General features: G+C 36.5%; 1 protein-coding gene across 1 annotated transcript in view; it reads left to right on the top strand.

The window, feature by feature from the left end:
- LOC144974986 (dnaJ homolog subfamily C member 2-like) overlaps positions 1-12500 on the top strand; it is a 62816-nt gene that overhangs the window by 8583 nt on the left and 41733 nt on the right. The window contains exons 4-5 of the mRNA XM_078918596.1: positions 4588-4686; positions 8455-8599. Of these exons, the coding sequence (XP_078774722.1) occupies positions 4588-4686; positions 8455-8599 (244 nt within the window). The remainder of the gene's footprint in view (positions 1-4587; positions 4687-8454; positions 8600-12500) is intronic.

Below are 12500 nucleotides of genomic sequence, written 5' to 3'. Positions count from 1 at the left end.
ACCACATCATTATCACTTGCAGCACTACCACAACTTCATTCATCACATCATTATCTCCTATACCACTACTACAACCATCACCAAAACATTATCATCATCACTACCACCAATACTGCAACCACACTGTATCGTCATCACCACTATAACAGCCAACACTACCAAATCATCACTACCACCATTACTGCTGCCATCGCCACTATATCATGATTACCACCATTAGTACAACCATAACCAAATCAACATTATCACTACCACCACTATTACAATCTCCATCACCACTTCGTCATCAATACAATCACTACTATAACCTCCAATATCATATCACCATCATCCTCAGCAGCATCATCATCTCAACAGCCTCTACTACAACCACTGGTGCATCATCATTACTAACAAACACCATTATTACAACCACCACCACCACATCATCATCATCATTATCACTTCTACCATCACTTACATCACTACCACCAAAACCACACTTCCACAACTACAACCACCACAATCACTACCACTATTACTACAACCACCGCAATATCATCATCTCATTACCACAACTACAACCACCAATACATCATTATCTCTACCACCACTACTACAACCATCACCACAACATCACTATCTCTACTTGCACTACCACCACCACATTATCATGACTACCACCACTACTCCAACCACCAGCATCACATGATCATCACTACCATTATTTCAACCACCACCACATCATAATTATCTCTACCAACTACAGAGCTATTTGTATATTTTCATTAGACATCATCTGATTTAGTAATAGTAATGGATAGTGATAAATCTTTATTGTCCACAAAATGGATTTTGGAGTTGTGTTTGATGTGAAGAAAAAAAACTTGATGTGGTTGGTAACATTATATTTTTTTAAAAGCTCTGTACTGTCTGTAACAGATTTGATTTTGTATACAGGAATTCCTGTTTCCTCTTTGAAAGTGTCCCACTCTTGGTTAGTGTATTTAGTATTTAAAGATTGTAATTTGTATGCAGACTTTTTTGAGCGGTCAGAAATGTCTGCAGGTTTTTCGATACTTTGATCCATGGAATAATAATCATTGTCATTCTTATTGAAGCTTGAGGGGTAGATAAATTAAAAGGAAATAATCAATGTCATCTTTGCATTTGCTGCTTTTACTTGTCTTGTTTACTATGGTTTGATGCAGACTTTGTCGAAACTACCGGGGATTGGGATTATCGCTATCATCTTGATTTAATCTGCTCGTGGAGATATATTGTATATGTGCACAATGTCTTCAACAAGCATCACCAGGCAATGATATCTTGTATCCAACCTCTGTAAATGGAAAAATTTCAGCTGACTTCCTTGATTATGTTGTTCCAAATTTTATTTATTTTCAGCCATTGCAGCATATCTGTGAGAAACTGCATGTGGGGTGAAGAACAGTTGATGGGGTGACGGTAGTCTTGTGCCTTGTGATAAATTCACCTTGAATTGAATGTGTTGAGAAAATTGTCAAACCGTGCAATAAATTGCGATGGTGCCATATGTCTCTGAGGAAAAAAATTTCAAATTGGCATAAAATAGCAATTTCATTTGACTCACTTTTGCTTGATACCTGAGTTGCTTGGCAAACTCAATTGGCAGAGGATGCTAGATTTATGCGTTATTCTTTCAAATTTAAAGCCACCTCACCTGAAAATTCAGTCTGTCATGAAATTTCCTAATGGCATTCCAAGACGCAGCACCCTTGTTGCTGAAAAAACGTATGCTTCATGTATTTTTCAATAAATGTGGTGTCATATATTACCATAATCTTTCTTTCTTGGTAGATGAAGTAAGGTTTATTATGGCCTCGAAATTCTCTGAAAGCAGCTCGATTATTTGTTCTACAGCTTTCAAACACAATCCTTTGGATGTCAATACATTTATTGCAGTTGTTATTAGCTTCTGTGAAATTTCAGCTTTCACTGATGAATGGGTTGCAAAGAAAGCAAAATGTTTCTTCCATTTTCCAACAATGCGTGTGATACAGTGTCAAATTTTGTGAATCCATCAAAATCTTCATAACCTCAATAAAATCTCTTTCTCTACATTATTTATGTGGAGAGGCTTTCAAAGCTATCTTGTCAAAAACTAATATGCAATTTTTATCTCAAGGTAGCATGTTTTCAACTTGAATTCTAAAGCTTCTTTGATATTTTCTGGAAATCTACAGAAGATGTTGATGCATTTTCAGTGAGCAACATGAACTTTTTTTTTGGTAGAAGTTGGTAAGTTGTTGAAGATGTATGATAAAAAGGGGATGCTGGCGGCTTGACAGATGTGTGATTTAGTGCATTGGAGACTCTCCAAATGCCATTGGTAATTATATTGGTCCAGGGGAGAAGCATGTAAATAAATTGAAGTCTCTAAACCCAATGTGTAGAAAACAATTCACATCCTAATTTCTCTCATCACACAAGGCCAATTTATTAGACATTCATGAGTTTTATTTATAAGCTGCATAGCCACCAGGTTGCAGTAACAGATATTGTATCCTGCTCTGTAAAGTTTGCCTTTTGGCCAAAAGTGGATCATAATCTTCTTTGTGGTCGTTGTAGTAATCTCTTGAAATAGAGTACCAGACTACAGTTCACAGAATTTATGAATTTCATGACACGCACATGCACATATATTCAAAATACATGCTGTGATCATTTCATTTTTGGGTATTTTTTCCACACCTCCAAGACCCTTTCAAATTCTGCATTGTTTTTAGTTTCCATCAACTCCTGTGGGAGTTAATTCCATAAACGAATGGCGGAGGGAAGAAAGAGTGTAGGCGGGTGTCTGTTCTTGATGTTGGAATTGATAGTTTGTTGTGTCCTCTTGTTAGTCTGTTGTGTTTTTTTTGTTTTGTTTTTTTGTTGGTTTTATGTAGTTGAGGAGTTTTATGTTGGTGTTGCCTGTTATAACTTTTTGGAAGGTACATACAGTAAAAACTGGATTAACCGAAAAGGTCGCTAAACTGAAAAGAAATCAAAATGTTGTCATTTTTTTCCTCTTTGTTAATCAACTACTGATAAACTAAAAGCAAATATGATCAAATGATCGATAAAGCGACAAGAAATTGCTGAATAACCTGAAAAGAAAAAAAATGTTAATAAGTTAACAAATTTCCCATTTCATCATCTGTAACTCTTACAAATAGCTGTTACCTAATGTGTTCCATTCATCGCACACTAGAGAGGGTTTATTGTTCAATTGTATCCATTCACCACCCCTCACCATAGCAAACTAGAGACTAGGCACTTGCCTGTCACACAGCCCCTCCACTTCACCACCAACCCCACTCCCCTCCCCCGCCCAATGTACACAGTTCCTTAATTGTCTCTGTGACGATCAGGCTTTGTCCCGAAGAGTCGGTAGAGCCAATATATCCCGAAACATCAACATAAAGAATAATAGACTATGAGAATGATAGAAGACAGATGAAACCCGTTGATGAGTTCCCCTGCAGATCAGGTTGATGCACTGAGTTGAACCTGCATAAAGAAAGGGAGGAGGAAGAAGAAGACCAGGTTTCGCAATAGCGAAATAATGATAAAGGAAAGGAAATCCAGATTAACAATGATGATACATTTATTACAATAACTAAGTTGCATTTACAAAACAAATAGGAATGACAAAGCTTTACTTATCCATTCATCCTGCTTGTGTCTCATCTCTCTCCTGACATCCACAAATAAGGATCACCCCGACACTTATAAATAATAAAATAAAATAGAACCCAACCACTGTACACGGTATTGTGTCCGGTTGGCTAAACTCAAGAAAAACTCTCCTGTCTCCTTATGCATCGCTTTATATAATGATGGTTTGAACCCCCTTATTGGGTGGTTGAAGAGTTAAGAAAAACTAGCAACCCGAGGATTGTTCGGTCAACTCTGGACTTGTTCGGGTTATGTCCTAGCAACCAATGCCAGAGCATAACAGCCTCCGTCCACCTCTCTACTCGCCCTCTCCCAACCATTACTCAATACACTCTCTATACCCTCTCCATTTCTCCACCCTAACCCACACCACTCCACAATGCCGTTTCCGTCTCTGTCCACCTCTTTATTCCCCCCTCCCAACCAATCCCACCCCTGACGCACCAGTCCATTCTTACTTGATGATGGTGAGAGCACAATGCTCTGTGGAGATATCAGTAATGTTGTAACTCTCAATATGACCTTGGAGTCTTGTAACCTCAATGGGATCTTTGTGGAGTTACAACATTATTGCTCTCACACATTGAATGTCTCATTATTACCTATTCTCTTTGTATGCACATATATACCCTACTCACACAAACACACACATACATTACACTCTCTAACCCCAAAGTGACCATTTTGGAGAATTTGATCCGATGTATTGTGTGTGACAATGGGATGAAATAATAGCAGGTTCTTGGGGTCTTTGTTTGAAGGGTGTGTACGTTGTGAGGCTTGGTCATAAGATGTCATACTTCGTGGACTCAGTCAAGTAAATTAAAGAATTTTCATGAATCTTTAACTGGAGACTGTAACCACCAGCCTGTTGTAACCTTTTTTTTTTTTGTATTTACTTCACAGACAAAATGAAAGTGTTATCACATCACCCAGATAAAAGGAAAGCCCGTGGAAAAGCTGTCAAGGATGGGGATGATGACTACTTCTCCTGTATTACAAAATGTGAATAAGTATTATTAACTTGTTTATTGTCCAGCAAGGATAGAAAAGAGAAAAATGAGGATGGTTCCATGTTTCAACCCTTTTTATTCTCTTTAGATCTCATGATCATGTATGGCAATGAATATTATGTAAATTTGTATGGCTTATAATTAATATATTGTGTGGTCAAAAAAAAGGGGAGTTGTATGTCAGTTTAGTTAAAATGTTATGTCTCATGGTTTGATTGCTTTTGTTACTTTTTGGTTGGCTGTTGGTTCACTCTCATTTCCATACTTGCCAAGTACCCTGATAAAATCGGATTTACTCCGATTTTTCTCTCCTTTTTAAGTACCCCGCCGTAATATGGAAAACTCAAGATTTTTTTTTTCATCCATGGTGTCTTGACCGCCAGTTTGATTCTTTTTCACATCACCTGAGCGGGTGGTTGGATGGGAGCATCACCCTTGAATCATATACCTATGATGTTCGCATGGGTGTACGATCCGATAGTGATGTCGTTTCTTCTTCTCTTTACTAGCCTATCCTGCTTCTTTGGTTTGTGATTGTATTTTTGACAGGGGATTTTTTTTTTTTTCTGTAAATCTTCTGCCTGTTTGTTCTTGGTTATTTATAATTTAGCTTATGATATCTTTAGGTTATGCTTTTGATTGACATTTGTACTATTTTTGTTAGATTGCTTGTTTTTTTGTTTCAGCGGTCTCTCATATAACCTCAATTGTGTTGGAAGAGACCTAAAGCAACAAACAAACAAAAAAAAAAACATCACCTGACGATTCAATGTTTCTGTCCACATTTGTGCCTTTTATTGTCCGTCGAGTGGAAGTGATTTTTAATGACAGATTTTCTTGTCTTACTAGATTGTGTTTATTTTAAAAGAAAGTGATTTGTGAATTTCTCTATCGAAAATGGATTGTTTTATTCGTAAGAGTCCACGGAATGAGACTGAATGTGCCAGTGGAGTAACTACCAGAGAAAATTATGTGACTAATGCCAATGCTAATGAAGTTGAGAAAGTGAAAGAAACAAATTCCGAAATTCAACATGAGGATGAAGCTTGTGTTTCCAATGAAAGAAAGAAAATTAGGTTACACTGCCAAAAATATAAATCTGAATATACCCAGTGTTAGCCATTTATTTTGAAGATGATGTGGTAAAGGGTGCTGTGTGCTATTCTGTTGTGAAGTTAAGTCATGGTGTTGCTAACGATATTGAGAAACGTCTATCGTTTAAAAAACATAAAAAGACTACTGAACTGGTTGAACAGAAAAAAAACGACAAGAGACCTTCTGTAGGGCTGAAAGTGAAAATTCTAGTTCAAGTGTGATTTTTGCTGAAAGTTTAGTTTAAAGTTCCTTGTTGAACATAGCGTTCCTCTTTCTGCCACTGATCACCTTGGTCACCTGTTTAGGCGTGTATTTCCAGACTTGAAAATAGCCGCTTCGTATGGATCTGGATGTACCAAAACAACTGCAATTTCGAATTCGTTTGGGGAGGAAATTTCATCTTCTATTGCAAATTCCATTTCCTCTCAACCATTTTCTGTTGCTACAGACGGAAGCAATGATAAAGGCTCTGGGACCCTCTATCCAATTGTCATTCGTCGGTATAACAAAGAGATAATTGAGATACTAACTGAACTTTTGACCCTTATCCCCTGTAATAAAATCTCAACTGGGGAACACATTTTTCAGTTATTAGATCAGGAACTTGCCTCCAGAGGAATTAAGTGGGAAAACTGTTTGTCATTTGGATGTGATAATGCAAACATCATTTCTGGCAAGAACAAAGGAGGAATATCTTTCATCCATTAGAAAAATCTGAACGTAAAAATGCAGGGGTGTATTTGCCATTTGTTGCATCTAGCTGCAAAGTCAGGAGCCAAAGAACTTTCTGTGTTGGTGGACATATTTTATCATTTTGATAAAAGTACTAAACGGCAACAGGAGTTCATTTCTTTGTGCAGGGAGACTAGTGAGGTGGTGAGAAAGATAATAAAGCACGGAGTCAATAGGTGGCTCTCTCTATTGAAATGTGTTGATAAACTGGTCACTCGGTTTGATGCTCTTACCAAATATTTATTGGATCACTCAAGCAAGTGTGACACAGTAAAACGTTTACAACTATTTTTCAGAAATGCTCTAAGTAAGGCCTATTGCCTCTTTTTATCTCATACTTTGTCAGTGGAAATACTTTTCTCCAGAGAGAAGAGTCTTTGCTTCATGCCATGTTAGAAAAGTTGATTGATTTGGTGACCAGTCTTGCAGTTCTTTTTTTTTGACAGCAAAAGCCATTACTGAATGTGAATCAGTTCTGAAGTTAGATTTTCATGACAGAAAATTGCAGAAGCACAAGCAAGACATTGTGATAGGTAGGGCTGCTAAAGATTTCATCACCTCTCAGAAGGCTGTAGGAGCTTTGTCTCTTGATCAGGAAACTTTGTTCTACTCTAATATTCGTCATTCTTTTGCTCAGTCGTGCAAATATATTGTGAGCAAATTGCCAGTAGACTGTGACTTGCTTGCCCGTGCAGGAATCATGGCCCCAGATAAACGTGCTACCTTTGAACATTTCTCATTGAATGCTCTAATAAAAGCTTTTCCTTGTTTTGAGACAAGGGGTCTCTTTGGATGACATTTAGGATCAGTTTCTCAGATATCAGGTGGATGTGCTGACCCCTGAAATATTTAAGTGTGACAGAGTTGATAGAGCTTCGACATTAATAGGTCAGCTGAAAAACGTGGAAGGAGCTCACAAATACAAAGACCTGAGTGACATTATGCTTGGACTTCTAGTTGTTCCCTAAAGCAATGTTGACTGTGGACGTATTTTCAGTCTTGGTAGAAAATGCAAGATTGAGTTCAGATCCTCTAAGTCAAACACCGATCAGTCAAATTTGATTATTTAAAAAGTGCAGTTCAGCAATCAGAAAAAGAAGTGTTATGAAATAGAACTGACTGCTGATCAGTTGAAAATGGCCAACGGTCCTACATCAAAGCATCTGTCTGTGACATCTTCATGTTAATGATTCAGAAGTGTGAACTGTACTGTAAACAGGGTGTACTTATAAATTATAAGTGTGTATTAAATTCTTCTTTAAAAGTAGTTAGCAAATATTATAAAAGGGTAAATTTATACAGCAAAAGTTCTGTTTCTGCTTATAGCCAGATTGTGCTTAACTGATTATAAATGAAGATCACTGTATTGAGTTTCATATGTCTGACAAGAAAGTTCATGTTTTATTTGTTGGTTTACATACATATTTCAATAATATTTGATCAATTTTTTAAATCTGACTGCTTTACATTTTCATGTGTTTTTTCCTGGATACAGGCAATTATTTAGGTAGTTACAGGACCTCAAAGCCTGGCCCTTTTGTGTGTGTATGGGGGGGCTCCATTATTCTTCCCCTCTTTTGTACTGAATAAATCCTAAAACAAGTGTTTTTGAGTAGTCCCCTTGTAGTTACTCAACAGTTAGCCCTCACCACATGTGTTATCATCATCGTCTGAATTATGATTAATGGAAGCTAAAGTTCTTAAAATGTTTAGATTTTATTAATGAATCTAAAACCTATGAAATACTTGTTATTAGATAAATGTTTGTTAGTTTGTTATTAGATAAATGTTTTCATTGCCGTATTATATTAAAAAAATTTAAAACTAATATTTTGTACCATGTGTTGATGAAGATAATAAAGAAGTATTGAATGACTAAAAAATATAGATAATTCGAAATAGTCAACTGACATGCTATTATCTTTTCATCCAGCTTATGAAATTCTGGGAAATAAACAGAAGAGGAGATCTTTCGATAGTGTGGACCCAACATTTGATGAATCTGTACCATCTACTTCACAGTCGGCTAAAGATGAATTCTTTGATGTGTTTAGACCTGCCTTTGAAAGGAATGCCAGGTATGAGAGAAATCTATTTAAATAATACATTTGAAGAGATCCCAAAACTGCAATTTGAAGGAAAACATTCCAGGTTATGGTCAGCTTCTGTTAAATTATGGCAAGGAATTATGGTTTCCAGAAAAGCCTTCACCTTTCATTTAAAAAAAAATGTGTAGCCTCCACAGAGTAACCTTTGTAGTCTTGATAGAATCACAAAATGTTAAACTATTAATGTATATAACATATATATCGTCACACTGCAGCCAGTAACTGTGAGGTCAAATTAAAAACACAGTCAATAACTATCAACCAAATAAAAATATCAAAAGAAAAAAAATGAAAAAATGGTAAGATCGAGTCAAAATAGAGGTTTAATATCAAATGCACCATATAAGAGCAATAATTAATTCACCCACATCCTGTTAAATTGTTTCCTTCTACCGCTGATAAGCCCTTGCAATAACTGCCTTCACGCAACAATCCAAAGGGTTTTTAATTAAAAAGAAAAGAAATAAAAGCTAAATAATGAATCTTCATAGGGCCAATGGCAGTTCCAACCCTGCAACCTGGTGCATACTTATATGCTCTTGTATGCTTTTGTAAACTCAGAGGATTTTTTTTTTCATATGACTTTAACATGAGAATTGAACATACAAAAAAATCCAGAATCTGCTTATAAGCATGATCCGGCTATAAACACACTCAGCTTGATTCCACAGGGCCGTGCTTGTAAACGGAGACCACCGTAGTAACCGGAACAATTTATCCTCCAAGAAGAACAGGGTAATGTAAATGTTGCTGCTCGAAACTCAAAGAAATAAATGATAATGTGAAATTGAATGTAAGCTCCAATTTAATAAACGAAAACAGACAATGTGGACATTTCGGGTTTTCCCTTTATCAACAAAACATGATGAATGAAACACTACAGATAAATGAGATATGTGAGAATGGCATAGTATACAGGCCTGTAAATCTTCCGACAATTGTCGGAATTTCGACAGTACAATTTTGCTCTATAAATTCTGACATTAAAAATTTAAAAAAAAAATAATAATGATTAAAAAAATATATATATAATATATATATATATATATTCATAACGTCAAAAGACAGAACCAACTAAAAAGAAAATAGAAGTGTTTTATTTTGTGCCTCGACAAGAGTATTTAAAAAACAAACGAACATTGTACTTACTTATCTCGTCAAAGACAAAACAAACCAGCAGCATTCCATCTTGTCAATAATTATCACCACCTCCACACTCCCCGGTCGTGTATGTATTCACTGCTTACTGTCTACCCACAGACTTGTGTGTCTGCCCGCACGTAGCTAGCTAGTGTCTGTCGCTCGCGTTCGCGAGTCGTCGATCACACACAACGCAGTCAGTAATCAACTAACACACATAGTGTGTTGGGGACCGGGCCGTTTCTTTCTATTTTGCTACCGACACACACACGTTGTTCCGTTCTTCTTTTTTCAGGTCCATTCATTATCTCTATCCGGATGGAAGTGAACCGGAAAAATATGAATGCGAAATAAATATTTTTCTTCGAATGAAAAGGTGAATGAATGCTTATATCGGAAGTTTTCGCTCCTTTGGCCTACGACCGATTCTCTTTTCCTCTATTCTCGCATGACCGTAGTTTTTCAGTTATTTATTAATTCAATTTTCTTCCTATTCAATATGCCTGAAGTATTTTTAGATCGCAGTTGCGACTTACTTACCTTAGAAAAAGGTGTTAAAGATAAATTTAAATGGTCTTGGCTTGAAGAACAAGACACCAACTGTGATTTCTTCTCTTGCTATGTGAGGAAAATTGAGGCACCGGGAATGGCATTTTGTATTTATTGCCAACGTAGTCTTATTTATGGATCGAGAGGAAAGTCCTTTTTTGCAAGGCATGCCGAATCATGTGTTGTTAATCCACTTGTTTGGTTTGGTTGGTCTATTTTCGCATCCTAGAAAAGTTCAGACAATTTTTTCACCAGCCATTTACAGGCCTGAGTATAGTGTTTCATTCATCGTGTTTTGTTGATAAAGGGGAAACCCAAAACATCCACATTATCTGTTTTCATTTATTAAATTGGAGCATACATTCAATTTCACATTTCATGAATGACAGGAAAAAAATCAAATTGACGATCTGCTAATTAACAGGCAGTGGAGATAATCAGAGATAGAAATGAAGGAAATTAGAATAGGGGACATAAATAGAAACTTTTTAGTGACAAAAAGAAAACTATGATCAAAACTGACCAATTACAACAATATTAAGTGAGTGAATTACTTCTGATACATAGAAATTTAAAGACAAAGAAATAAAACCAAAGAATATAGAAAATATCGGAGACAAAATGTCAGATGCCAAGAGTGAAGGAAAGGTAATACAAACATTGTTGGGAAGATCAAAGAATGTCATATGTAGAGACAATCGGACAGGTGATGGGTGTACAAGAAAAATTTAAGCCATAGATTGCGATAGTTTCATGGCAGAAAACATGTCAATAGAAAGAAATCAATATCAAGATAGGAAGCACAAATTCTGACAGGATGAAAAGTAGGCATGAGACAAATACATATTGAATAATAATGACGTAAAGGAAAATATTCATGAAGAGGAAAAATAAATGGATAAACAGAAAGTGCCCAAGGGGCAGCTAAAAATAGAAGACAGAAAAACTCTTAAAACTTCAAAAAACAATTATCATTAAATGACCTTCGTAAGATAGTTGCAACCACAAGCCAGGAGAGATAAGCAAAAACAAAGTAGATCACTTCTGCACCCGGGATCAATCTCGGTCCCTTTGTGAGTGAAGCCAGTCCTCTACCAACTGAGCTATCTCTTTGGTATAATTGTTTATTTGTTTTTTGGAACAGATAGAAAGAAATACTCAACAGACATAGAACTGCAGATAGAGCAGGAAACATAAAGGCATTGTATATAGCACATGGTTATGTCCATAGGGTCTGGAAGTAATGACAGTAATGACCGTGTAAGCAATTTGTAGCATTATATCACCTTCCCCATGTTTATGCCCATTCTCAAAATCTTGGAGATAGTTTTTGAATCACAACTGATCTGATACATGATTTTATGCGTTTGTAAATAATCCTACTTATGATGTGACTGCTTTGGGAGATCATTCATGTGGATAAAAAGAGTAATGACCCAAGTACTATTCCTTGTGGAACACCAGAGTTAATGAAGAATGTTACAGAGGATATATGGTCCGTAACCATTTGTTGGTCTTCTGCTTTTTCAGAAAGATGCAATTCAATAATCAATCTTACCTTTGATTGCATAGATTCTATAATTTTCTGCTTTATTCTGCTTTGTTGATACATTTTTTTTCTTTTCAATTTGGTAAATACATATTTCTTTTTTTTTTTTCTTTTTTTTTTGTGCAACATGTGTCAGAACAAGTGGTTGGTCAATGATGGGCAATGCTTTAATGTCAAGTACAGGCCTCGAAGTGGGCCGGGAAAACCGGGAAAAGCCGGGAACTTTATTTTGAAATTTCCCGACCGGGAAAAGCCGGGAAAATCGGTGAAAATTGTCTGGGGCCGGGAAAAAGCCGTGAGAAAAATTTAGGTGAACAACAACCCAACATGTATTCTTCCGTCTTCCGCGTAATCATTACCCAACCTGCGAACGATCGGCTTAGAGCATGGCAGCAGCCTCTTATGGTTTCCTCACACTACTAGGCCCTATGTTATGACGATCGACCCAATCAGCAAAGTCCGGCCCGCATTCGTAGAGTACACAGACTATTACCATGTTTCCTGTGCATGACGTAATTATAGTGGTTTAGAGTCATCGCTGAAACACTGGAAGACGGCAATGGGATAGTTGCGTCAGTTGTTGAATAAATTATCCAGCACGGTTGATAAGTAAAAAAACCAAATTATGTTGTA

This window comes from Berghia stephanieae, chromosome 6, assembly GCF_034508935.2.
Source record: "Berghia stephanieae isolate SIO BIC M18660-M18661 chromosome 6, UCSD_Bste_1.3, whole genome shotgun sequence".
In the NCBI taxonomy this organism is placed as follows: domain Eukaryota; kingdom Metazoa; phylum Mollusca; class Gastropoda; order Nudibranchia; family Aeolidiidae; genus Berghia; species Berghia stephanieae.
The sequence above is the reverse complement of the archived record's forward strand: the minus strand, read 5'-3'. Positions and strand labels throughout refer to the sequence as shown.